Source organism: Salvia hispanica, chromosome 4 (genome assembly GCF_029641045.1).
Source record: "Salvia hispanica isolate PSC_SH4W2 chromosome 4, Shi_PSC_v1, whole genome shotgun sequence".
Classification (NCBI taxonomy): Eukaryota; Viridiplantae; Streptophyta; class Magnoliopsida; order Lamiales; family Lamiaceae; genus Salvia; species Salvia hispanica.
In genome coordinates this window covers 29,934,390-29,962,213 of record NC_142695.1, presented here as the reverse complement: position 1 = coordinate 29,962,213, position 27,824 = coordinate 29,934,390, and the positions used below count along the sequence as shown (strand labels likewise).

The 27,824-nt window shown below is 35.7% G+C and overlaps 3 protein-coding genes across 4 annotated transcripts; 2 read left to right on the top strand and 1 right to left on the bottom strand.

Annotated features, from left to right (window-relative positions):
• Positions 1-1,575: 1,575 nt before the first annotated feature.
• LOC125192450 (putative late blight resistance protein homolog R1B-23) lies at positions 1,576-5,237 on the bottom strand. The gene is made up of 2 exons (XM_048090024.2): positions 3,043-5,237; positions 1,576-1,973 (listed from the first exon to the last, which is right to left on the bottom strand). Exon 1 carries the CDS (start codon positions 5,235-5,237, stop codon positions 3,054-3,056), a length of 2,184 nt encoding a protein of 727 aa, XP_047945981.2. The 3' UTR covers positions 1,576-1,973; positions 3,043-3,053.
• Positions 5,238-8,820: 3,583 nt separating this feature from the next.
• Positions 8,821-11,682, top strand: LOC125196104 (putative late blight resistance protein homolog R1A-4). The gene has a single exon (XM_048094479.2). The coding sequence runs from the start codon at positions 8,934-8,936 to the stop codon at positions 11,517-11,519; it is 2,586 nt and encodes an 861-aa protein (XP_047950436.1). The 5' UTR covers positions 8,821-8,933; the 3' UTR covers positions 11,520-11,682.
• Positions 11,683-18,257: 6,575 nt separating this feature from the next.
• Positions 18,258-27,497, top strand: LOC125195803 (uncharacterized). Of its 2 annotated transcripts, XM_048094037.2 has the most exons (16): positions 18,258-18,402; positions 18,533-18,696; positions 19,037-19,439; positions 19,542-19,719; positions 19,820-19,959; positions 21,256-22,156; positions 22,507-22,607; positions 22,973-23,117; positions 23,191-23,259; positions 23,338-23,416; positions 24,066-24,538; positions 24,844-24,923; positions 25,612-25,747; positions 26,161-26,344; positions 26,918-27,000; positions 27,139-27,497. In XM_048094037.2, the coding sequence occupies exons 2-16, from the start codon at positions 18,594-18,596 to the stop codon at positions 27,259-27,261; spliced, it is 3,198 nt and encodes a 1,065-aa protein (XP_047949994.1). In that variant the 5' UTR covers positions 18,258-18,402; positions 18,533-18,593; the 3' UTR covers positions 27,262-27,497. The 2 variants fall into 2 exon arrangements, with proteins under 2 accessions (XP_047949994.1, XP_047949995.1); XM_048094038.2 differs by having other exon boundaries at positions 18,280-18,696; positions 23,338-23,383.
• Positions 27,498-27,824: the final 327 nt, after the last annotated feature.

The window sequence follows — 27,824 nt, the reverse complement described above, 5'->3', positions numbered from 1 at the left end:
ATACTTAAAACTCAAACCCTAGAATAATTTCTTCCGCCTCCATTCTGCTTTACTCTCTAAACCTAAAACTCTCCATCTTCAATCTCCCAAGTCCAAATCGACGGCTATCTCCTCCAGATTCCAAATCGTCGCCTCCAGCCCGTCGTCTCCGCCCTACAGCCGTGTTCCAGTCCGTCGCCTCCGGTCAACAGCCGTCCTCCAGTTTGCCGCCTCCCGTCTCCACATCGTCGCCTCTCCAGCCGACCATCCGTCACCTCCGCGGCTCCGCCTTTCAGCCATCCACACCGCCTCCGGGAAGGTACAAATTCAGACTTATGTTTAGGAATTAATTAAAGTGTAATATGTCCAGATTTATAAGTTTTCGATGTTGGCTATGTGTTATTTTTACTTTGATTGTTGAAATTGTGTGTTGTAATTTTAATATGTTGAAATTGAGTTTAATTTTCTCCAATTTACTGAAATTCATATGCACATATGGTCAAATTGAGAATTTTTCCTCTACTATTATTTGCATTTTCTATAATTTATAATTTATTATTATAATCTTCTTAATGTTTGTTCTTGCAGATGTTGAATAAAAGGGAGTACTTGAAGTTTGAGCAAGAAGAAGTTATGAAGTCTTTAGATTCTTGAAAAACACAGTGAAATCTCCATTAGTTAATCATGTTGCCTACATATTTATATATTTATGAAACTTTATTTTGGTTGATAGTTGTAGCCTAAATATTTGTTTTTTGTTGTTTGTGATGTTAATCTTGCTATGGTTTTGTGAATATTTGTTTTTAATATCGGTTTTTCGGTTTTTTGAAATTTTATAGAATTTCGGTTTTTTCGGTGTAATTCGGTTTTATGGTTTTTTGGTTTTCTGAAATTTTATAGAATTTCAATTTTTCGGTTTAATTCGGTTTTTATAGTTCGGTTTTTGGTTTTTCGGTTTTCGGTTTTTCAGTTTTTCGGTTTGGTTCGGTTTTGATTTTCAAGGAAATTCGATTTTTCGGATTCGGTTCGGTTTGGGCAAAAAACCGAACCAAAACCCGAATGCACACCCCTAGACGAAACTTCTGACTCTAACTAACAATGATCTTCATCTCTCTCACAAATTAAGCATAAACATGAATGAAATAGAGTAACATAACAGATCAAACAGAGCATACCAGATCGGACGTCGGAAATAACGATTAACCTAAAAATAAGCAGATCTACACTACTAGGTCAAGTAAACAAAGAGAACAGCAAGTAAACATCCATAATCATGCAGAATTTCGCCACCCTGTTTCAGATCCACACGTCGAATGCTTAATCCACTCCGGATCCAAGCAATCTGAACTCAACAACGATCAAACCCATCTTCGTCGACTCTGATTCAAACAATTCAACCATAAATCAACTCCGATCCAACAAGTCAAATGCGAAAAGCACCCAAAATCAGTAAATAGCATCAATCAACATCGAAGTAAACAAAAACGAAACATAAACTTCTAGCAGCAATATTCACATGTTTAACACAGAATCAAAAGACGCCGAGCTTCTAGTGATGAAGTCTCGGCTTTAAACCCACAAAAACATAAACTAAAACAACAATTGTATCTTCGCCCTCCGTAAGGACGGTGTTACACCACGGATATTACGACTAAACCACCGATGAAACCCCTAAATTACCCCATTCTATCTAGGTGTGTAGAGAAAGTGTGTGTAAAAGAGTATGAGCTAAGAGCCAGTGTGTATGATGCGATCTCCCTTATTCTGATGAGTGCTCCGCTATTTATAGACGCGGCTTGGGTCTTCTAGAGTCTTCCTTCTTTCGAATTCTCCATTTTGCCCTTCCTAGAAATCCACTTCGCCTGCTTTACTTCTGCTCCATGCTTATCCTCGGTCAGGTGGAATGTTGCTCTTTCATTCTCTTTTTCGCTTAATTCCTCCGCCTGGTAGATATTACTCCTCATTCCCTGGACCTGGCGAATTTCTCTACACACCTGAACTTAAAACATATGTTAGACCCTAGAAATCACAAAATTTACCCCCATAACCGATACATGAAATTGGCCTTATCAATATTCTACACTTGGGAGTGAACCTCTTTATAATTCCATTTGTCAAATATTTATAGATTGGGCACACCAAGTCATCTTGCCACTTTGGTATTTCTAGAGTTGGGAATAATTTCATTGCGACGATGATTCATTTCAACACTGTACTAAAAAAGTATTTTGACCCATTTCGTCATTTAGACCGCTGGTTAACGCATTTCATAATTTACAACTCTCTTTGTCTTAAGAAAGTTGAGTCGATTCTTTTTTGCACTCGTTTTAAAAAAATCGTAACAAATAGTTAAAGTGAATAAATAGAACAGCAAAAACAAGAATAATGTAAATAAGAGTCTTCTCTACATTATTCTTACTTTACTATTTATCCACTTTAACTATTTATTAGTACGATTTTTTCAAAACAAGTGTAAAAAAAAGTGACTCGACTTTCTTGGGACATATGGAGTACTTTTATAAACAATAACTAACATCAATAAATAATAATAATAATAATAATAATAATAATAATAATAATAATAATAATAATAATAATAATAATAATAATAATAATAATAATAATTTAACTTTTTAAACTAAAAATTCTGAAAATTTTAGAATATTTTGAAAGAATTGTAAAGGAGTGAAGTGGGTGGACCACAATTTCAATTCATTCTTATGAAGTAACCTTGAGCTCAGGGTATCAAATTAGTTCCAAGCAATTTTTTGTATTACTTAGGCCCAATTACTGTGGCCGAAATCGAAAGCCATTACCAAATTGGATAACCGCTTTGGTTTCTTATATTTTACCCCTCAGTTCACTCCGGATTATTCTCAATATTTTTCATCGTTCATTTAATGATTTCTAACTTTCTAGTAAATTTCTGAGTTTTTCAACCTTCTTCACTAATCTTTCTTATATCTGCAAACTATGTTTGCAGTGATAACCATTTAGATTTTATGCTCTGTTAAGAGGTAGAAACCTTGTACTAGTTCATTGTCACATATCACATACACATACCTAGGGGTAGGCTAGTAATGATTAGGTTTTATCCCACATCCAGGGCCCATTTGGAGCTTGAACCGAACATGCTCACCCTTTTTCACCTCTTCGATCCTCTTTGCAGATGCAATTGCTGATCTTTGAATGCGCTCAATCTCTAGCAACTCCAACTTCTTGCTCAGCTCAAATGGAATATGAATGAGTTTGTCGCAGTTTTTCAGCACGAGACAACCAAGACGACAAAAACTATACGTAGAAACCAACCAATGAACAATATCTGCATCTATGATGACCAAGACTTGGAGATTGTCGAAAATACTAGCCGAAGCATCCCAATAGCTTCCTATAAATGCATTCTCTTTCAGCTTTAACACCTCCAAACTTTTTATCTCAGCCAACGTCGACATATGCTCCCAATCGAGGAATGTTTTCGACAATGTCAGCCTCTTGAGATTCGGAGGGAAAGAATTAGGCCGAGGGAGGCGAGGGAGAGGTTCAGAGTCGGTAGGTACATCATTCATCAGCTTCAGCTTTTCAAGACGAACCATATTTTCCATGGACATGTGGCTAAAAAGAGTAGCTAGTTTACCACGTATTCCCAATTCAATAAGGTTGCAGGCCTTTTTGAAAACCTTTGTTGTGTAAGATTCGGGTGCCAATCTGCTGAGTATTTGGAGGTTTTCGCCTCCTTCACCATCCCATTTCGGGTTCAAGACTATGGCTGCATTCAACTTGAGATGCCTCAAACGATACATCTTCCATATATTTGCTTTCATGGTAATGGAATGTGACTTTGTCTCGACTACAAGAGTTTGTAGGTTCCATAGCTGGGAGAGGGGCTCCGGAAGAATAGAAAATTTCTCAATATGTAGAGTGATATACCTTAAATGAATAAGTTTGGTCACTTTTGCAGGAAATTGACTATATCGGATGGAGATCGACTCCAAAACTCTGAGCAACTCGAAGGCATCTGGAATTGATGTTAGGTATTTGTCTTCCAGGTTGACAGGTGCCTTGTAGAAACATAGGAATGAACGAACGTGAGGGCCTTTCGGTTTTCTAGAGAAGAATGCAGGAAGATCTGAATGGAAACAAAGACGGTGGAACTTTTGGACCTCGGAAACTGGAGGTTCAAATACTCCCTTATTTTTCCTTATCTCTTGGAATAACTTCTGCTCCACAACTATGTCTTTGCAAAATTCACGAATCATATCATGAATGCGACATGTTTTTATTTCACCCATTAGGTTTTTACGGTCAACCATGAGTAAGTTCCTACTGACAAGTTCACTTAAATTTTGCTTTGCGGCTTCCTCCAAACTTCTTCCTTTAGGCAGCACGAATCCTTCAGCAATCCACAAGTGCATAAGCTTCCAAGCTGGGATCACATGTTTTTCGGGAAACACTACTATATAGAGAAAACATTCTTTTAGGTAATTAGGCAATGTTTGATAACTCAACTCCAAAGCTTCTAATATGCGCTTCTCCTCGTCATTCTTCACAAACTTGCTCATATTACGTAACACATCATCCCATAACGTTTTCAAAAGACGGGGCACACGTGTTTTGACGAATAGATCTACAAGAATACCTCCAATCACCACAATTGTCAACAATACTCCATGACACTGGTCTGCTATTTTCATTCCAATGTCTACTAACTCAGGGAAACAATTTTCTTCATTGCCAAATACCACCAATTGCAGCAGTTCCCAACTTTCTTCTAGGTTGAAGAAGCGAAGATTGTGAGGCTCCGTGAAGTGTCCAACTCTAGCACTTTCACCTACAGTACTCAGACGACTGGTGATCAAGACTTTACTCCATTTATTACTATTGGGAAGTGTAGTTTGTATGACTTGCCAATCCTCAGGCCTCCACACATCATCCATTACCAGCAAGAATTTCTCTTTGGACAGGCACGAACGAGCTGATTGGGTTAACTCCTCGTCATTGAGGCCAGACATGTCATTGCTGGTGAATTTTTTTAGGATGTTGAGAAACACATCCCTACTGTTGAAATTTTGAGAAACATTAACCCAAATGCGGATTGGGAACTCATAACATACTTGTTCATTCTCAAAAATCTTCCGCGCCAACGTTGTCTTCCCCAAGCCAGGCATACCGATGATGGAGATGACATCAAGCTTCTCCTTCTCATCCATGAGATAGCCTAATAGTTTTGCTTCCTCGTATTTGAAACCCACCATTGACATTGTTGCTTGTCCAATGGTCTGACACTGAGTAAATGTATACTTTGATGTGTTAGAAACTATTCTCGTGATGTATATAACAAATTGTAACAATCAACGACGCATCCAGAAAATGAGATTGAAATGAGATAGAAATGAGTATACAACACAAAGTTAAATAAAATAAGAGAAATGAAGTAAATAGGAAATTTTAGATTGTGTAAAATATTGGAGAACAGTCAATAAAATTAAATAAAGAAAACATGTGAAATTTAGAGGAAAGAACAAAGAAAATTAACGATGAATGTGTGAAAAGATAAAGAGAAAAAAATGAATAAAATAGCCGCATGCCTTTAGGTTTTGGAAGGGATAGTTGACTGTTGACACAGTATATCATTATTATTAAACTTTATTTATTAACTAGTCTTAAATCAAATGCCACATTGTTCAACCAAACTTTGGCTTTCAAGGTACTTTTTATTCTATAGGATTTATATGTAAATTTCACATTCATAGTAAATGATTCATTTTTATAGGACTATTGAATTAAAATTAACACAAGAATTAAGAGTAAATTAGTTTGGGTTGGAATGTTAAAAGATAAGATTAAATGAATATTGGTTTTGGTTTTATGTGTTGCTTTTTATGGATAAGATCTAATTAAGATAATTTTATTGAAATGTTTGATAAACTAAATTATTTCATAGATTATAGAATAAATTAACATTTTTCCATTAAGAAGTTAATAATAACTATAAATAAAACTAATTGATAAATTGAGCCAACGACAACCATCGCCGGTTCTTGCATCCTCCCCATTCAACTAGTGTTGCCAAACACAACAATATATGTGACATTTGTGAAGCACATATAAACACCAAATCTACCTCGCCTACTCCCTCTTCCCTTTGACCACATCTACTTTACGCACCACCATAACCACAACACATCTACCTAACACACCACACCACCATAATCAGAATTTAGAAGAGGAACACATACAACACGTAAATCTCTTATCCGCAACAACAATAATAATAACATTGAATTTACACTCATTATAATATGGGTAATTGGTCGGAACTATATTAAAATTTGTTATTTTTCATTATTTTTAAAGTTGTTAGAAGAAATCACAAACTTTAACAATTCTGCGAAATATTTTATGGTGATTATTTTCAATCATGGCTAAAATTGACATGAAGTAATTAATTATGTGGCGGCATATGAGTCGTTTCTGAAGTAATTAAGTAATTAACCATGGCTAAAACTGACAGGAAGTAATCAATCTATACTATTTAATCTCTAATTTTCCAAATACGGGAAATTTGCACAATTATTAAAGTTCGTAATTTATCTTACCAACTTTAAAGATTGTGGGAAGTACCAAATTTCGGCAATAGTTTATGATTTTACTGACCAATTACTCTTATAATATTATACTCCATCCACAAAAAATAGTCGTATTTATGGCCTGCACGAGTTTTAATAAATCACTACAAAAAAGTTCAATTACCGACGGAAAAAGGTGTTACCTACGTATTTGATTAATTACCGACGGTGTTACTGACGACATTTCCGAAGGACATAGCTAAAACAAATTACCAACGTGTAATTTACCGATGGAATATTCTGTCGATACCCAATTTACCAACGAAAATATTGGAATTGCCGACGGAATTGTCCGTCGGTAAATTTGTTGTTTTTTATAGTGAGTAAGAGATATATGGAAAAAAAGTAAGTAAAGTATGGGTTTAGGGTAAAAAAATATCAAAGAACGGAAAAAAATAGATAAAATATTTGAGAGAAACTTTCCAATTTTAGAAATGAGAATATTTTTTGTGGACGGATCACAATGATAAAATGAGATTATTTTTCGTGGACGAACGAAGTAACAATGAAAGTACATCATTATAGTTGTTGTATTAATTGATAAATTAACAATGAAGTACATCATTATAATTGTTGTATTAATTGATAAAACTACATTTGCATGTTATAATTAATGAAATTTGGTTGAAACTTGAAACGTTGCATTAATCATAACAGTTTGATATTGTAATCAAATTTGATCTAAGGACCACATTCTCATTTAATTCACGTTAGCATAGTTTTTTACTTTTTTCATTTTATTCATTGAGTGTGATTCTAATACTTTCAAAATCATTATTAATTTAATTTTACAAATTAATTTAATTACAAATTAATTGTAATTTATTTTATTAATTAAAACAACAAAAAAATAATTTTAGGATCAAACTAAATACAGACTCGAAAAGAATATACTTAGTTGATGACTTATTTAGTTAGAGCTATTATATCTCTACATTAAAGAATAATGCCACAACATTTACAATAACTGATTTAGAGACCATTCTTCATTGCACTTTGCATTGGAGGTGGGCTAATCAATCAAATAGCCAAATGAAGGTGAGAATGAACAATATGACACATGTTACCTGTATCTGATGAACTTAATCTCTTTGGCAGATTGGCCAATTTAAGGCTGAAGGAGCTCTTGTCAATCACCACTTGTCTTCAACCTCGCAAATGATCTGATGTTATATCTTCTTGAATATTGATTGTCTGTCGCTGAGGAATACATGCACAATTTATGCAAGCTTCTTTCTCGTCCATAAGAAACTTATCAAATTTATCATGCCACCAAAAGTCATACCTAAATGCCAACTATACCGAGTAAATACGATTTGAAGGATTCTTTTATTAAAACCTGACCAAAGAAGAGAGGTTGGTGACTAATGGATAAACTATTTTGATTTTGTCCTTGATTTATTGAGAGGAGTGTATGTTTCAGTGAAGCCAGATAGTAGTAATCAATATTGATTTTCATATCAATTTCATACCATATTCGTATTATATGAATATTTCAATAAACGTTTTGGTTTAAAGGGAATGATTAATGCCATGAGACTTCCGAGGAATGACAATGTCAAAAATTATGATTCCTAGGGATTAGATCACCAAGAATTTATGAGACCTCTTTTAGATTGAACAATAGAGAGTGGTAATCTTTGTATATATTCCTTGTTTCCTCGTAGTTGCTATAGAACTTTTCACCAGAGAAAAATATAAAGAAAATGGATCAGAAATTGAATAAAGTAGAGATTGAATAAAGTAGAGAGAATAAAGCAAGAAATAGTCACGTAAGAGTTAAAAAAAATTAATTATTAATATATAAAAATAACTCTACTAGAAGTTCTTAAAATGAAAAAATTATTCAATTATAAAGGAATCTACTGATTTAGTGAACACAAAAATAATAATATCCGGGAATCAATCCGGATCACCGAATGCATTTCTTAATTCATTTCATACTCCACTTCTCACATACATGAGAATGGACTCCACTATAATATAATATGTTTGTGAGGGGTGAAATAGGAAATGGATTAGAGAATGCATTAGGTGATCTGGACCGATGGAATAGAGAAGCAAGTCATACACGAAATACTTACGCAGAAAGATTTGTTGATAATCTTGAAATAAATATTTATCTATAATTTTAATCTTCAAAGTTTCTTGACTAACTTTTTGAGTACGCAAGATAAAATAAAAACAATGATTCTGTCCGAGTCAACACGAGTGGATCAATCACGAGTCACGACCCGTTGACGCAGCGAGCCAACACAGTTTCTAACCCCCTCACACACAACACACACTTCATCTCTCTCTCTGTCTCTCTCTACTTTCCGATCGGAGATGGCGGCTTATTCCGCCGTAGTTTCCTTAGAGAAGCATCTGAAGCAGCTCCTCGACTCCGACCAATTCCCTCTTCCTGATCAAAAGCCACACCTCCAATCCTTCTACCACACCATCTTCACCTTGCAAAAATCCGTCGAAACAATCTTCCCCGCGCCCAAACATCACCGACAAACCGCATCCACCCTCGCAACCCTAATCCGCGACGCAGCCTACCAAGCTCAAGACGCCTTCGATTCCTTCCTCTCCGCCAAATCCCCAACCTTCTCCTTCCCCGAATTAACACACAAAATCGACCCCATCGCATCTCAGGCGCAGACGCTCGCCGATTCAATCCGCAAAGAGAAATCAATCCTCGGCGCCGCCGCCGGCGCCGACATCCCTCCGCCGCCCCGATCCGACCTCGTCAGCCGCGCATTCCGGATCGTAGGGCAGGAGAGAGACAAGCAGCTCCTCACCGACGAGCTCACCAACGACGAGCACAGTCTCCAAATCCTCCCGATCTGCGGCATGGCGGGAATCGGTAAGACTACTCTCGCTCGAAGCATTTACAAAGATCGTACAATCATGAATAGCTTCGGGTTTCGCGCTTGGGTCACCGTGTCACAGGATTACCAAGTCGGTGATATTTTAGCTAGATTGTTGAATTCGATGGAGAGTAGGGGCCGGAAAGCCGGAGAGAGAGTGTATGAAGGCAGCGTTGAACAGCTTAGGGTTGATATGCATCAGAGCTTGTACAATAACAAATATCTAGTCGTGATTGATGATATGTGGGATATTACTACTTATGATAATGTGAAGCTTTCGTTACCGGATAATAAAAACGGTAGTCGAGTTATTCTCACTACCAGAGTTGCCAAAGTTGCTGAAACTGTGAAATCTTCTAATTTTTGCCATAAGATGCAGACTCTAGATGAAGAAAACAGCTGGATTTTGCTCTGTGACAGGGCGTTTGAGGGGAAGCCATGCCCTCCTCACTTGGAGAAGATCGGGAGAGGGATCGCCGACAATTGCCAAGGTCTCCCCCTCTCGCTAACCGTCATCGGAGGCCTTCTCTCTCAGGAGAGGCAGACGGAGGAGTACTGGCAGACGATTGAGGAGGACACGAATGCTGCAGCTGCAAAAGGCGAAGAGGCCTACTCGGAGATTCTGCTTTTGAGCTACAATCACTTGCCTGGTCAGCTCAAGGGATGTTTCCTTTATTTAGGGGCATTTCCTGAAGATAGTGATATCCCTCTGTCTAAACTGTCGAAGCTATGGATTGCGGAGGGGTTTCTCGTGATAACGAAGCACCAGAGGAGGCTGGAGAAGGTTGCGGAGGAGTACTTGGTGGATCTCACCCAGAGGAATCTGATATCAGTTCGCAAGGTTAGTTCGAGTGGGAGGATTAAAACCTGTGGATTGCACGACAGTCTGCGGGATCTAGCTGCGAAGGAGTCAGGGACGGAGAAGTTCTTTCACTCCGTAAGGAGGTATGCGAACGCTCAAAAATTAGAGGAAGTTGCTAAGACTCAGAGGCGTGTGTCTGTTCATAAAAACATCCTCATTTGCTTGAAGGATGTTTATCACAGCACGAAATTGATTTCAGATGCAAGAACTCTGATATATGCTGGATCGCATCATCATCATCCGATGCCCTTGTTTCTGACTTATGATCTGCTTAGGGTGTTGGATGCTTATACCGTTTACTTCATCCGATTCCCACAGGAATTGGCTCATTTGATTCATTTGAGGTACTTGTCGATGACATATAATGGGAAGCTTGCATCAACATTGTCCAAGCTTCAAAGTCTTCAAGTCTTGATTGTTCGTAGACAGCCTAGAATCATATTCGTTGGGAAATCGTTTTTACCTGATGAATTCTGGGGCATGCTGCACTTAAGGCATCTTGTAATGACAGAAACCGATTTGCCCAAAATACCAGAGACGACTCCTCTCTTTGCCAACCTTCAATCTCTTACAGATATCAATGCTGCTTCTTGCACCAGAGAGGTTCTTAAAAGGATGCCTAATTTGAAAAAGTTAAGCATGTGGGTTGAGAAAGCGGGTGTGGTAAGCCTTTATCTGAACGAGCTCAAGCAGCTCGAGGTATTCAATTTCTCTGTCTTGAATCCCAGTCTGAGCAAAAAGGTTGAATTCGAATCTGAATTTTACCTGCCTCCTAAACTGAGGAAGCTGAGTTTAAGTGGCTGCGGACTTCCTTGGGAAGCAATGGGATTTATCGCGGATCTGGAAGATCTTGAAGTCTTGAAACTGCGAGAGCTTGCTTTCAATGGCGATGAATGGTGCCTACTAGATGACCATGTGTTTGAGAAGCTGAAGTTCTTGATGGTCGAGTACCTCAATTTCAAGACGTGGAACGCTGATCACACCCACTTTCCGGGGCTGGAGCAACTTTACCTCAGGCATTGCTATGATTTGGAGGAGATCCCGTCAGATATTGGATTCATAGGACCCCTCAAGCTGATCGAACTGGTGGACTGCGGTCCAGCTGCTGTGGAATCGGCAGAGGTGATTAAGCAGGAACAGGAGGTGGACTATGCGAAGATGGACTTTCAAGTTCGCATCTATTCTTCTTATGAATAGACACTGAGGCTTGAGTGATCGAGCCAGAGCCTTAAGTCTTACCAAGTGTGAGTGTGTTCCAGTGTCCTAGTTTTGTTTATATGTTTATATTGGAAATGCCTTGTACCATCATCAAACTCAAAATGATGGGTTGAATTATTATACCATGTTTGTTTCCATTTCAGCATGTCCACTAAAACTATTTTCATGGAGTATTAAAAATGGAAAGTTTTTTCTAATTCATTAAGAGCATCTCCAGTGCAAATAGGTCAGCCACTCTCTCTCCCTGCCACGTCAGCAGTACTAAAAATCCACCTGCCACATCAGATTTAGGCCAGCCGCAATAAAAATAATTCAAAATATACTACATTTACGGAATTAAAATTACGATTAAATTACCGAATTAAATTTACGAGACATATACGGGAAAATTCATTAATTTTATTTAAATAAAAAAAAGTACATTAACTAAAAATCAAAAAAATTACATAATAAAAAAAAATTCGGGCTTCCACACATGAGCCACCGCCCCACTCTACTCCTCACTAATTTATTAAAAAAATACATTAAAAAATGTTAGTATGCCTTGAATCTGTTATAGTTTGCCGCTAGCCGAACGGGGGTCTCGCCGGTATGACATGTTTCTGTTTTAGGTCTTAATTTTGTATTGGGCTAGTTGTTGTTGTCCATCGCTAGATGTTGCTCTTGTACAGAAATTTAGAGATAGAGAAAATCGCGTTTATATAGTTTTTCAAAAATTAAAAAAAAAAATTAAAAAATAGCGCTGGCCGATCGGCACGCCACAATGGCGGCCAGCGCCACGCCATCGGCTAGCCCACGCCAAAATTTTGGCCGATTTCCCGTTGGCCTACTCCAATGGTTTGGCTAGCCGACCGGCTAGCGACGCGAACCGGCTAGCCGGCATTGGAGATGCTCTAATCTACATTAGCCACTTTTGAGTTTTATCTCTCCTACTTAAAGTTTGTACAGAGAAACAAATATATTAAGAATCTCCTACTTAAAGTTTGTACTTAAAGTTTGTTCCACTTATGGCAAGGGTCCCATGGGTTGGACGCATTGTTATCCCAAATCAGGGAGACCCAACCGGAGGATAAAGGAAATCTGGAAGAAACTCTGAAAGATACTCCGGCGACCGGTGACGATTACGATGCACCTATCATCCCTGCACTCTGCCTGAGATGGAGAAATTGTTCGAAGTGTGGATTGCCACTTCAGAGGATCCAATCGTCAGGAATCAACAAAACCATAATGCTTTTTCAGCGAGGGTGACTGAAAACTACAACAAAGCACACCCGAGAGGAATGACCCCGCACTGCGAAGATTAGAGGTGTCAAAATGGATATCGGATATTGGATACCCGATATCCAAACCCGAAATATCAGGTAATTGGATATCTGATATCCAATTTTTCGGGTTTCGGGATCGGGTTCGGGTATAAGATTTTTAGATTATTGGGTATCGGGTTACCCAATATCCGATCGGGTATACCCAAATTAACTGAATTACCTGATTTTTTTAATTTTTTATTAATTTATAAATTATATATTCATTTTTTAATTTAAAAAAATTAAATAATTAAATATACTCCTAAAATCCTTCACTCTTAAGTCACATTTAGGATTAGTGTTTGAATTGTGATGTTTATTATGGTTGTTATAACTTATGAATTTTTTATTTTCTTAAAAACAAATTAAAAAATATATAAAATCGGGATTGGATATCCGATTTATCGGGACTGGATACCCGAGTCGGGTATTTGGGTACCCGAAATTATTTTCAGATCAGGTATTGGGTATTAGATTTTGGAAAATTTAGGATCGGGTACCCGAAATTTTCGGATTGGGTATCTGCGCATACCCGATTTGACAGGCCTAGCGAAGATGCTTCGCAGTCATTTCGACGAGTCATTAAGGATGTCAAAATTTATTGCTGCATTTACATGAATGAAGAACAGTACCAAAACAGAGTAAGTGGAGCCGATATTCTGAGGCCAGCTATGATGTTCTTCCTACAAGATACCAGGAGGGCCTTCAAGTATGCAGTACTTGGGATAAAGTTCGATATATTGATAGGCGGGCGGGTGACATCCAGTCCAACACAGGCTCGATCTTGAAACAAGCGAAGCACATGGCGGGTAGCCAATACACATCAAGTGGTGGTGCTCGATCTGCGCCCGACGATGAGGAGATCGCAAGCCAATGTTCGGGAACCGATGCAGGGGGCTTGAGCTCTTGTGTGCGACGTTGTCCGATTGGGACGAAGGCGGCTAGAGCTCATATGTGCAACGTCATCCGATTAGGACGAAGACGGCTAGAGCTAGAGCAGGGAACGAGGCAAACCAAGCCAGACGGCCCCTCCAGATGGGAGAATAATACTTTAATGACCTTGTTCTTTGCGGTCACAACAGCCAACATCATTCCAATTCGAGCACATAACCAAGAACTTCGCTTCTCATGGCTCAATTGGGACTGTCCCTGATGCTGACCTGTCGTTTATGCCGCCAAAGCAACCTCCACAATCGCCGATATTGTAATTTTTTAGGATTTTAATTATGTATTTTAATTTATAGCATTTAAATTATGCAAAATTTTAATTTTGTATTTTGTTAATTATATAAATTTTAATTTTTAGGCTTTTAATTTGTATTTTTGATATTTTTAATCAATTATTTTAAATGAAATGTTTGTTAATTAGTTGGAAATTTTAATTGAAGAATTAAATAGTGGGATCCATGAATAGTTAAAAAGAGATGGTTAAGAGATGAAAGATTGCAGGTGTTATCTTTTGATTAAGTGATAGAGTAAAAGTGGTGTGAAACCTATAAATAGTGAAGAGAGTGGATGTAGAGATGGACTAGAGATAGTGAGATAGGGCTGCTGATGGCCCAAGAATCCTCTCCTATGACACTTATCTTTAAAGTAAGATGTTCATCAACGATTTCAAATACTTGTGTCATCGACACTTTAATTACGTAAGTAAAGGGGATCCCTCTTATTACGAAAGCTTAAAACATTTTGTGAACTCACGACTAGTGACTTCGACTTGTAAAATTGTTTTCTAATTGGACCAAATTAAATTATGACAGGAGAATGGGATCACATAGTTTAAGTACATAAGACTTTGGTTCTTTGACAGTAGGATTGCATTGGCAATTTGGCATAAGGAGCAAAAATTTTGGGACAGTACAAAAATGTTTGAAGTTTGCATAAATTATACAAAAAGTTTTATTTACGTTTCAATTTTATACATTCGGTCGTATGATTTTGGATGCCATTAACTCTTTACCTACGTGATATACATATAAAATAATAATAAAATTTTTAGTAACAAAATAAAATAATAGTATTAGAACTTTTGCACCAACATGAAACAATGATGTAACATTTTCTAATGCACATAGGCAAAGAGTTGATGACATTTAAACATAAACATTGAACTATAAAAATATCTTTGCACGATGTGGTTTGTAAAATTCCGATATCTAGTAAAATATATATTTAGATATCTTTGGACAAAGACTTAATCATGTTTGATGTACTTTTGCACTATTTTTGGACTTTTTGCCTTTTCACTTTTTAGTTTTAAGAGAGATAGTGAGACTCTCCGTCCCCTTAAAAATATGAACTTTTGAATGCGCACGAGTTGTAATACACAATTGGTTGAGTAAGAGAGCGATAAAATTAATAAAATAATTGAAGTATTGTTATTGAATAATGAGTTCCTCCTTATTAGATAGAAAAAAGTTTTCTATATTAGAAAATTCATAATTCTAAGGATGAACTAAAATGGAAATAGTCCATATTTTTGTGGAACGAAGGGAGTATTTTAGTTTTTGTATTTAATATTTCTCTCACATCTCTTCCTTCTATTTCCCCATTTTCTTGTATTCTCATCATTTATTTAGTTTCGTATGCCTCTCTCTCATTTTCTATTTACTTTAAATTTAATTTAGTTTAACAACAAATATTTAATATCAAATTAAATATATTTTTAATTTGATATAATAGGAGTACTAAAAATTAGTAAAATTAATAATTAAAATTTCTAAAATTTCTTTATAGGAGTATGTTTTTTGGACAAAACCGAAACCTATGTATTTTAATAATTGTACAAAAGAAATTTTATCTAAGACGCATCCTAAGAATAATATTTGAATAAACTTGATTAATTTAAATCTGATTAAAAAATAAAAATAATATTATTTTTAATGATTACTCTAACCCTATTTAAACCGATTCGAAATTATCAAATTTCTAACAAGTGAATCCAATAAGAACAATAAGACTTAGCCGAAATTTATTAATTTCATGTGTATTCTTATCGTATAAAAAATATTATCCCTACTAATATTTCCTATGTCCCATTAAATATAAAATATTTATTTTTTGTCATGAGATTTCATGTATTATTATTTTGTGAGTTAGTAAAGAGAAAATAAGGTAACAGATAGAAAAAGTAAAATGTTTCATTTTTAATGGGACGAACCAAAAGAAAAATATTTCAATTTTAATTGCATCTTGATGATGTACTCCCTCTGTCCTTGAAAATTTATCTCATTTATCCTTTTCCGTCCGTCTCACAAAATTTATCACATTTAATTTTTTACCATTTTTTTATAATGAATCTCACATTCCACTAACTCCTTCACTCACATTTTAATATAGAAAAAACTATTAATAATTAAAAGTAGGCTCCACATTCTACTAATTTTTTCAATTAATTTTTTATTATATTTCTTAAAATCTGTGTCCGGTCAAATCAAAGTTTGATAATATTTAAAGGATGGAGGAGTATTAACTAGAAGAGTGAACTAAATAAATGGTACCTGATCTTTCACTTTCGCACATAAATGGTACCCGATCTTTATTTTATATCGTTGTTGGTACCCAGTGACAAAAATAACCCTAGGTACCAAATATGTGGGTTTTTTTCATGGAGGATATTTTTGGAAATTTCAATTAAATAGTACCAAATATGTGATTATTTTTTCTTCCTTTCTTATTTCTCTTTTTCTTATTTAGTTCCTTTTTCTTTCTTTTTTCTCATTTTCTTCTTTCTTTTTAGTATTTTATCTTCCTTTTCTTTTTTTCTTTTTTTCTCCTTAATTTATGTTTCTTCTTCCTTCTTTTTTCTTTTTTTCTTCTTTTTCTTCTTTATTTTTAGTGTTTTATACATACATATAATTGCATTCATAATATAAATAAAAAATAAAATACCAAATTAAATTAATTATTTAAAGTAATTATTAATTGAATATTTTTTTTAAATTATTTTATACTCATTTTAAGGTTGAAACACCTAACTAATAATATTCAACTTTTATATCATTACAATTCACAATATTAAATTTTTATTAAGGCTATATTGATTAGTTACTAATTTAATGTAAAATAATAATAATAATAATATAATACTAAAAACTGATAGTAATTAATAAATCATTTTAGTATAATTATATAAATTATGAATCATATAATATTATATAATAATAATAATAATTAATAAATAATTGTAGTATAATTATATAAATTATGAATCAAATATTATTATTATTATTATTATTATTATATTATATAATATTATGTGATTCATAAATTATATAATTATACTATAATTATTTATTAATTACTATCAGTTTTTAGTATTATAAAAATAATTATAATAATTAAATAAAATATAATTTTAATTATATTTAAGTATATTTGAATGATATTAAAAATGAATAATTATTAATTTATAACATTAAAATAATAATATTAATATTGATTATAATAATAGTATAAAGAATGAGGAGAATGAAAGAAGATACTCCATCCGTCCCGCTTTAAGAGTCCCGGTTGATCAATTTTGAGCGTCCCACTTTAGGAGTCCCGGTTGAGATAAATTAATAAAAAAATGCCTACAAAGTGTTAAAAGTGGGTCCCAACACCCACTACAACTAATAAAAAAGTGTTAAAAATGGGCCCCAACATCCACTAAAACATTTATTTATTGGACACTCAATTAAAAGTGTCCAAACACTTTTTATTTATTACACACTAAACACTTTTTTTCTTAAAATATGTGCCCGACTCAACCGGGACTCCTAAAGCGGGACAGAGGGAGTATTATAATATCACTTTTGGTATTAATTTTATGGATGCCCAAAATACCCTCTATGATATAAATGAGAAAATATATTTGTTTAAAGGACATTTTAGGAAGAAAATTGTATTAGGTACCAAAAATGTGATTTATAAATACCAAAAACAATATAAAATAAAAATCAGATACTCCCTCCGTCCCGGAGTATTAGACTCACTTCTTTTTGGCACATGATTTAAGGAATTGATATTTAAATAGTTAAAGTGGAGAGAGTAAAGTATGAGAGAGGGAAAAAGTAGGGGAAAGAAGAGAAAAAAAAGTAGGTGGAGAATAAAATAAGATAGATACTTTTTGCTTAAAAAGAAAACGAGTCTAATATGTTGGGACATCCCCAAAAAAAAAAATTAATCTAATACCTTAGAACGGAGGGAGTACTATTTATATACAAAAGTGAAATATGTATCCATTTATGCAGTCACTCTAACTAGAAACTAGTAATATAGTTTAATAATTACGAATCTTGGTTATCCAGTATTTTATGATTAATACTCCATATGCACTCTTTTGCACGTTGGAATTTGGATTCCACAGGTAATGATAGTAAGGGTAAAGCCGTCACTTCTCCCGCGACAGTACAACCAAGCATAGCTAAGGTCGACATTTACAGCGATTATACGACGCCGTCACGACCTCCCCAAACACCTTCCTTTTTTCTCTCTCCTTCCCACAAAATGGAAACCATGACCAGACCAAAAACACTGGGAAACTAAGAGAAATTCATCCCTCTCAAAGAGTCAAAGTAACTCGCAATTTTGAAATAATTCAATTTTGTATTATTGTGATCCTAATTTCGAAGAAATGTTGGCGGAATTACTATTTGTATAGTTCAAAATGTTTTACACTTTTAGCTTCTGACGGATTGTGTGCAGGTCATTCAATAGTTTCTCAATTAGTACTTAGCTTGATTTGTGGCTAAGGAAAAAGCGAATCATGAGTAGAGCGATGGAGAGTATACAGGATCTAATTGAAGAAGCTAAGCTTCGAACTGTGTGGTGGAGTCTCTGCATATTCGCTGTGTCGTACATCTTGACGCGTAAGTACTTGAATTTCTCTGCACTTTATTGATTTTGTGGAGATTGATCAATCCTGAGTTGCGATGACGGCACTGCTTCGTTAATTTCGTGATCTTGCATCAGTTTTGCAGTTGCTAAGAAGTTTTTTTTAGTTTCCTATAGCCTTATGTTGGGGTTTGATTTCATTTGATTTCGTTACATGTTTATGATATATGCTTGTGGTTAATGTTAGTTTGAAACGCGTGTAAAATAACTTAATGAGTGCTTGTGTTTTTATAAGATTTTGGTTAGATAAATGATAATTTTACTTTGTACTAATCATACTACTGATCAGTTTTCTGCATATATTGTTACTTGCAGACAGTAGTAAGTCAATGTTAATGAATATACCCATAGCCATACTCTTGGTCTCTGGACTGAGAATTTTGTTAAATGAGGTGGAATTCCGATGGAAGGTTCGGAACAACAGGACAGCATCGTACTTATCACACTTAGAGAAGAAGCAGCTATCAGTAAATGATTCCAGACTCACTACTCCGCTACCAACCAAAAAGTGGAAAAGAAAAATAGATTCACCCCCCGTCGAAGCTGCTATTGAGGATTTCGTCAACAAACTTCTACACGATTTCGTCACAGATTTGTGGTATTCTGAAATTACACCTGACAGAGAGGCACCAGAACTAATATATGCTATAGTCATGGATGTTCTGGGAGAAGTATCTGCTAGAATCAAAGAATTAAACCTTGTTGACTTGTTGACAAGGTATTGTCTGTCTTTTATATGTGTACTTTGATAAAGTTGTAAAATGATCCAAGCTGAATAATATATGATGTGCAAGTGACCCTTCTTCCTGCAATCCTCCAGGGATGTAGTGGACCTGATAGGGGAGCACCTTGATCTCTTCAGAAGGAACCAAGCAGCTATTGGTGCAGATGTTATGGGGACATTGTCTTCTGAGGAAAGGGATGAAAGGTTGAAACATCATCTCCTGGCTTCTAAGGAGCTTCACCCTGCTTTGATATCGCCAGAGAGTGAGTACAAGGTGTAAAAGTGTTTTAGTTCAGAAGTATCATTTGCCTTACTATTTTTTCCTTGTTTCGTGGTTAAAATTTTATAGTTTCTAATACTTTATAATATTTTAGGTTCTTCAACGGCTCATGGCTGGACTTTTGGCTGTTGTCCTGAGACCAAGGGAAGCTCAATGCCCTTTAGTTCGCTGCATTGCTCGCGAACTCTTAACTTGTTTGGTTGTGCAACCCCTTCTGAATTTTGCAAGTCCCTCGTAAGATGCTATTTCTCTAGATGTTTTACAAAGAAAAAAGTTGGTTCGTTATCCATCCTATTACATGATGCAATGCAGAAAGAGAAGGCTACCTATTTCAATGTTTGTTATGTTAAAACCATATTTTGGCTGATGGTAGCATGTTGACAATAACTTGAAAGCTGTAACGTTAACTTTCAATTAAATAAATTTGTAGAAAACAAGTTTGGCAAAGACTATCACCTGCCTTGTTATTTGATTATATTAGGCAGGATAAACTGGAATTTATTTTGATATGACCTGATCATACTTTCCAATGTATAATCCCACAGATACAAAGTCATAAAGCCAGAATTAAGTAATTTTGGATTCTAATGTGTAGAGCTGGAAATCTATTTCACTTAGCTACAGCCATAGGCCACATGTTAGGACCTTTATTTCTCTAAACATTTGTATCCAAAGTCCTGTAACAAATTAATAGAACCAAGTGTTGTTGCAATTTGAGCAAATGGGAAGGGGTGAGAACTACTTACTACATGAAAACAAGCTAGTCATGACTCATAGCAGCATATTTGGCATCCATTGCAGACATTAAATTTGGGCCTTAATAAGGACTATGCCCCCAATTATTGAATAAGTGATAGCTTTATTGTTATGCATGTGGAAATTGTTGATTTAATTGAAAATAAGGAATTGAAAACTTGGAAAATTGTGTAGGACTTGGGCAAACCTTTACATTAGGAACACATAATGTTGACTGAAGCATTAGGAAGCAATAATGTCATGGAGACATGGAGACTGTCAATCTAGTTGTAGTACTGTGACCAACTGTATCGAATACAATGTGAGTGGTCAATGGTGTAACAAGTGATACTGACCCTGAATGAGTAATTTCTTTTGATACTTAATAGTAGCAAAGGATCAATTCATTTTTATGTTATTAAACACACATTAGACAGATATGTACTATGTTGATATAATAACTCAGTTAGGCTGTCTCTCTTATTTATGCATCTATCTGCTCAAGCAATGAATTAACTTACTCAAGAAAAATTGTGCAGATTTCAATTTATTGATTTGTTAAGTTTGGTTCAAAATTTTAGGTAACTCTAAAACTTTGATCTTGCTGTACTGGTTTATTCCTATATTGTATGTTATTATAATTTTTGTTTGGAGAGTTCCTGTTTAGTTATTCATTCTCATTCATGTATTTATCTGGTTTATTTCATCTTTCAAGTAGATTTTAAACTTGACTTCCTTGTGTTGTTGTGCACTTGCCCCATTGGCATGTAACGCTTTAAACTTTCCCCTCCTCAGGTATATTAATGAGTTGATTGAATATATTATTCTTGCCTACAATAATGAGGGGTTCAGTGGGTCGTCCAGCGACCAATCACCTAATGCGGGGGGTCATAACCCTGACCACCAAGTTTCGAGAGAACTTGGTCAAAGCAGTGATTCTAATTTGAGAAAAAGATCGTCTCTGAACAATCAAGAGGCTAGTTTATCATTGGCTCGACTGGATCATGACAAGGTACTAGATTCAGGTAGCTCAGGCAATCCCTTATCTAGTATGAGTGAGAGTGAACCAACTCATATACGACATGGTGAGTGGGCTAAACAGTTTGAGGCTGCAACTCAGAGAAGAACAGAAGTTCTTATGCCTGAAAATCTTGAAAACATGTGGACTATTGGAAGAAACTACAAAAAGAAAATCCAGAAAAAGGCTGCTCGAGGTGTTCAGGCTTCAGGAGTTCCAGATTCAGTTAATGGCCCATCACCTACACAGGATTTGGTGACTGAAGTACCCAAACAGAAGCCTGGACAATATCCTCGAATAGAGGACAAAGTTTCCATGCAGCTACCTCCCAGGCCCCTGCAGGAATCGCAGTCCACTAGCCTGAATGTTGATGCTTTAAGCACTTACCAAGAGCATAATATGGAGGTGGTTCCAAAAGGAAGATCTTCAGTGTATGAACTGGATAGCCCTGCTGTTATTTCCCATGAAAACAGAAATAAGCTTAAAAGATCAAACAGCACCTCTGCCTTGACAGTTCAGTTAAACCGGGAAGATATGTATACAAGTGAAGGCAGTACACCTATCATTAATGAGTTCTACAGTGCAGATGGTAATAAACTTAATGTACATAACCTGATGAGCAAATCAGACATTGTATTACGTCATGAAGGAGTGCATGCTTCAAAGCTTAGATGTCGGGTATGGCAGTGAATTATTTATGTGTTGCGCAACTTTACTTATATATTGAAAAAGAAATTACTATTCATGAAAAACTAGCTTTACAGGATTAACTTTTCTGGAAATGAAGTGTTCATTTCGTATGCTGCAACTCTTCTAACTGTAGTACTGTTTAATTCGTTATGTTAAAGAGTCGGCATCTAACTAATATAGGCAAATAATTATGTCACTTGTGGTTTCTCCATAGTGGAATTGCATTAATTGTTATGTGCTACACCTTTAGCTTGTCAGTGCATTTCTAGACCACCTTTATTTACTGTTGCCTGGGGATAGTCTATGCATTGGGTGATGAGAGATCCTTGATGCTGCAGGTTATTGGAGCATACTTTGAGAAACTTGGTTCGACATCTTTTGCAGTTTACTCAATCGCTGTTACAGATGCTAATGGAACCACCTGGTTTGTGAAAAGGAGGTACATTTTCGTCGCAATTTTAGACTAAAAAATTATGTTTATAACATATTGCTGCTTTGTCTTGAAAGTTGTAACCAATGTTACAAAAAATGGCCTAGGCATCTACGCATATGAGCAGTTTTTATCTGTTTTGTTAAATTTGATGTTACAATTTGGATTCTGACAGTATATGGGCAGAAAAATATTGCATAAAAACTAAAAATGAATAAAAAAACTCTAACAGTGAGGCCAGCACCTAATATGGTGCGCAATGAAGTGTAGCTCAGCGCTTGCAACTGCACTGGCTTCATCACCATGTGAAAGTTTTTGGATTGATTATTTATTATCGATAGTTAATTCCTCTTGCTGGGGTACTTTATCTACAGGTATCGGAACTTTGAGAGATTGCATAGGCATCTTAAGGATATTGCCAATTATACATTACATTTGCCTCCCAAAAGGATATTCTCTTCAAGTACAGAGGATGCTTTTGTCCATCAACGTTGTATTCAGCTAGACAAGTATCTTCAAGTATGAATTATTTAGTCCTTCTGGTACAGAGACAATGTTCTTGCTTTCTCTACTAATGTTCTGTCTTTAATAGGATCTCTTATCAATTGCTAATGTAGCTGAGCAACACGAAGTGTGGGATTTTCTTAGTGCCTCCTCCAAGGTATGCATTTAGTTATCTGTTCAAAGCATATACATTTAGTATGGCTTCTGAACTAATTATAGTTTTTCATCAATGAAGAATTACTCTTTTGGGAAATCTACGTCAGTGATGAGATCTCTGGCAGGTATGTGCCTTCTCTTTGTTGGATCGTTTTCAGGTATTCACTTGTCTATGAAAGTTCAATTAGTCTATCTGTATGCTCTATGATGCTTCATTAGATTCTTTAACAATAATAGCTTGTTCCTTCACTATCATCCTTTGTTGGTTGTAAACTGGCTAAAGAGTTTCATTTTCAACTACATTGTTTATAAATACTCATATCCAACTTAATGATCAGTTCGTTCTATCATACGTGTCATGGAGTCTTATATAAACTAGATGCTTTGAAGAGTGAATTGTTAGTCAAAAGTTAGGCCTTCACATTTTCTGTTAGAAAATAAACACAGATAGCACAAACATAAACGAAATAAACACAAGAATTGTTTACCTTTTCAATACGATGTGTATCTACGTATATCTGAGGGCGATGCTAAGCCAGACATTTCACTACACGGAGTATAATTTTCAGATACAGTTTACAATGAAGAGGATAATTTTAGGTAATCCTTATTCCTATCCCTATAGGAATTGGGCTGGACCAAATGTAAACAGTACAAATGCTAAACCGTTGCTGTGATCGTGGATTGATCAACTTCTTTTCAGGCTCCGTACTCAACATTTTCATGGGACCTGACCTTCTTGTTTTCAATATTGCTTTCAGACACTTAATTTTAAAATTTATTTACGAAATATTCTTATCAAAACAGTTAATGTTGACGATGCTGTGGATGATATATTACGTCAATTCAAAGGGGTTTCCGATGGCCTTTTGATGAAAGTAGCTGGCTCACCCTCATCTTTAGCTGGAGAAGGTTCTTCTGTTACAAGCAAAAACTTGCTCTATAATGCTGATGATATGAATAAATTGGCCATCAGGCCTAGTATGTCAGAGTCGACTAACAGTTTCTCAGACAATGACGAAAGTGAGAAAGATCTAAACCTTGGGGATCGGGACGTTGAAGCTGCAAGCCGAAATAGAGGGTGGCATTCAGACCACGAGTCAACCTCAGAGGGGTTACCACATAAGGTTGTTAAACATGATGCAGAAGTCAGTAACTTCAACTCAGATGAAATGCGAAATGTGAGGTTGAAATCTGAATCAAACTCTGATAGATATCTGGAGTCTAGTTTAGTGGTATCATCCACTCCACAAGATGCTCTAACTGCGGTGCCCCCAGAGGTACTTCCCATATCCTTTTGTTCATGTTTGTTTATTGGTCATCACCCTTCTCCTCATGATCTTGTGTTGTTTCTACTATAATATTCGGACCATATTCAAACTGATTTATTGGAAATGTTAGTTTGCATAAAATATTATTTAATGCACCACCCTCTCAATATCTTGTTACTCTTTTATTTACTCCAAGGGCTGGAGATACGTGAGGGACTATGCTATTGTTATATATGAGTCTGTTAAGCATTATATATCAATGTTTCATGGTCTTGGTAATGCATTGTCTGATTGACATAAAATGTTCCTTGCAGTGGGTGCCGCCAAATTTAAGCGTTCCTGTTCTGAATTTAGTTGATAATGTATTTCAACTCAAAAGAAGGGGCTGGCTGAGGTGATATTTCTTTTAACATTCATTGATTGTGTGTCAATTTGCGTTAGCACTAAGTGAATATATATTCTATGACCTGTTTGGCACATTGACTTCAGAACCTGCATGAAGAAACTCAAAGCTTATCTATATAATTTCTGCTGAAAATGTTAATATGTTGATTTTTCACACACAAACTTACTCAAAAAAGAGATAATGGTAAAAAGTAGACTAAAGTTCATTTTTGGTCTAAAACATTTACTTTTTTATTTTTGAATCTCAAACAAACGGAAACGGTTCTTTTTGGACGGCGCCGTCACAAAACTAACGGTCAACGCAAGTAATTATTTACCTAATTTGAATACTAATTCATAAGTAGTTAAAGACTAAAGTCTATTTTAATCTTAAACATATGGCCATTTTATGAATTTGGTCCCATATATTTTCCCACATGTACGAATATAGAGAAATAAACAAAGTAAAATAGAATAAGGACAAGGAAACGAAGTGTCACTACTAAGAACAAAGAAATGCAACTGAAGTACTTATAGTTGGTGGAGCTGGCATCAGGGATCATTTTTTAAATTCACTCGTTTTTTAAATTATGCAATCAACTGATGTATCTACTGACTTATACTTGTAAAAAACATGCTGTTGTGAAGCTGATACTCTAATCCTTAAGATTTATAATTTTGTATATTCTCTGATGTAGGAGACAGGTATTTTGGATATCAAAACAAATACTGCAGTTAGTCATGGAAGATGCCATTGATGACTGGCTTTTAAGGCAAATCCAGTGGCTCCGTAGAGGGGATGTTGTTGCACAAGGGATTCGATGGGTCCAGGATGTAAGTTTTTATTTTAATATAGTACTATAATTCTGTTTTCCTGATGTTGATTGTTGAGTAGTTTCTACTTAGCAGGACTCTGATATTTAGCATTTGTGTTCTGATTGCTACCAGTCCACTGTGTTGCATGAGAGAAGCTCACTTTTTCTGTGTCAATCTGATGATATACACTTGAGCTTCCAGCCACTTTCTAGTTGAACAAATTAATGAATTGGAGGACTGCAGCTTTTACATTGTTAATGTTATATTTTTCTTATAATAGGATTAATATTCCCAAATACTGAGTAATCTATTTTTAGGTTATATCAGCAAAAAACTGCCTTTTTTTATGTAACTCAACTAATCTTCAATATTTTGATTTTGTTGCTCTGTTTTTCCTGCTCTGAGAAGAACCTTTATCGTTTTCTCACTAGATTCTCTGGCCGGAAGGCACATTCTTCCTAAGATTGCGCGCTCAACAAAATAATTTGGAAACTACACAAAAATCTCAGCAAACTACAAAACAAGCAGGTGGTATGAGAGCTACTCAATCAGGGTCTTTTGAGCAACAGCTGGAAGCTGCCCGCAGAGCTAGCTTTGTGAAAAATACGTTATTGAGTAAGTATCTTGGTTATTTCCTCTATTTTTTTTGAGACAAATGTTTTTCTATTGTATTGTATACTACAAATGCAGTTGGCTAAGTTAGGAATGTAGTAGTAGTAAGCTGATGCTAATTTAGCCAATAAGTTGGACAGATAATTCGGCTATACAACCTCCTCAATCTTCCTTGTGTTTCTTGATTCCCTGGATGGTCCCATATATTTTGCCACATGTACTCACATCTTTCTGTTGATATCCATGACTTCTATTCAACTTTGTTACATTACTCAGTGTATATATCTCATTTTGCACAGACAGCTAGCTGGTTTCTCTAGTGTGCATCTACTTAAACCGTTTTTTCCCTATCTTTTTTCCTTGTTATTAAAGCACTTGCCCCAGCTCCTCTAGTTGTCACTGGGAGATGATGTTATAAGATGAATTTTCTGGTTATGGGCTTTGTCTGGAAGCTTGCTATGCATGTAACCGTTCCTGTGACAGCATGATAATATTATCCAAACTTTCATTTTGATTGACCTTCCTTGTCGTGTGAATATTGCGAATATCACCATCTCATTCCCTTCCTCCTGGCAGATGGTGCTCCAACCACTTTAGTCAGTTTGATCGGGCATAAACAGTACAAACGGTGCACTAGAGATCTCTACTATTTTCTTCAGGTATATCACTCATCTTTCCTACATGGCTTATGCCAAGAAGTACGCCTGTATGCTTGTCTATGAAAGTATGTGTACATGTGTGTGTTTGTATACTGTTATTTGCCTGGCATTAAATCTCGTTGCTTCAATCACTTGCAGTCCACAGTTTGTCTGAAGCAACTCGGCTATGGAATACTCGAACTTGTTCTAATATCAATTTTTCCCGAACTGGAGGAGCTTGTTTTGGATATCCACGAAAAGTCGCGATCTCAACCAGTATAGAAGAAATTAAAAAAAAATCTTTTTTAGTCCTAAGTCACTCACTAAAGATGGTTAAGCCTCTATCATCAATTCAGGGGTGACGCAGTTTCAATTTTGTTGTACAAAATGTAAAATAGCCTATGTACAGTTGTCTATTTTTGTGTATATGTGACCATTTGATCCTTCAGCAGTTAGAAATTTCTACGAGCAAAGTTCGAAAAAGAAAAGGAATGAAAAACACCGGATTTATTCTAGCACGACTGATTATTTGACATTCAAAGAGCTTCAGGCATTACAAGTAAGAAATTTAAGATCGCTTACTTGGTTTTTACGTTTTCTTTCAGTCGAGATGGTACGTACGGTATTTGATATGGGCACACTACTTAGGGTTATGACATTACAAAAACAGTTCAACATGACCCGCACTTGTCCTTCTGGAATTCAAGAACATGCCATAACAAAAACAGTTGAACACGATTCGATATTCTTTGATTTCCTCTCTAATAATGACTATTTACTATGGCGAAGTTGGTCACAGGTAAACCATGTTGTGCACTTTTTTTTCTTGCATCAAGAGGCAAGAA

Excerpts from the sequence above, each read along its gene's own strand:
- LOC125192450 (XM_048090024.2), bottom strand. The coding sequence starts at position 5,237 with ATGTCAATGGTGGGTTTCAAATACGAGGAAGCAAAACTATTAGGCTAT.
- LOC125196104 (XM_048094479.2), top strand. The coding sequence starts at position 8,934 with ATGGCGGCTTATTCCGCCGTAGTTTCCTTAGAGAAGCATCTGAAGCAG.
- LOC125195803 (XM_048094037.2), top strand. The coding sequence starts at position 18,594 with ATGAGTAGAGCGATGGAGAGTATACAGGATCTAATTGAAGAAGCTAAG. Across the intron at positions 18,697-19,036 it reads TGTGTCGTACATCTTGACGC|ACAGTAGTAAGTCAATGTTA; the intron begins GTAAGTACTTGA and ends TGTTACTTGCAG. Across the intron at positions 24,539-24,843 it reads TAACTGCGGTGCCCCCAGAG|TGGGTGCCGCCAAATTTAAG; the intron begins GTACTTCCCATA and ends TGTTCCTTGCAG.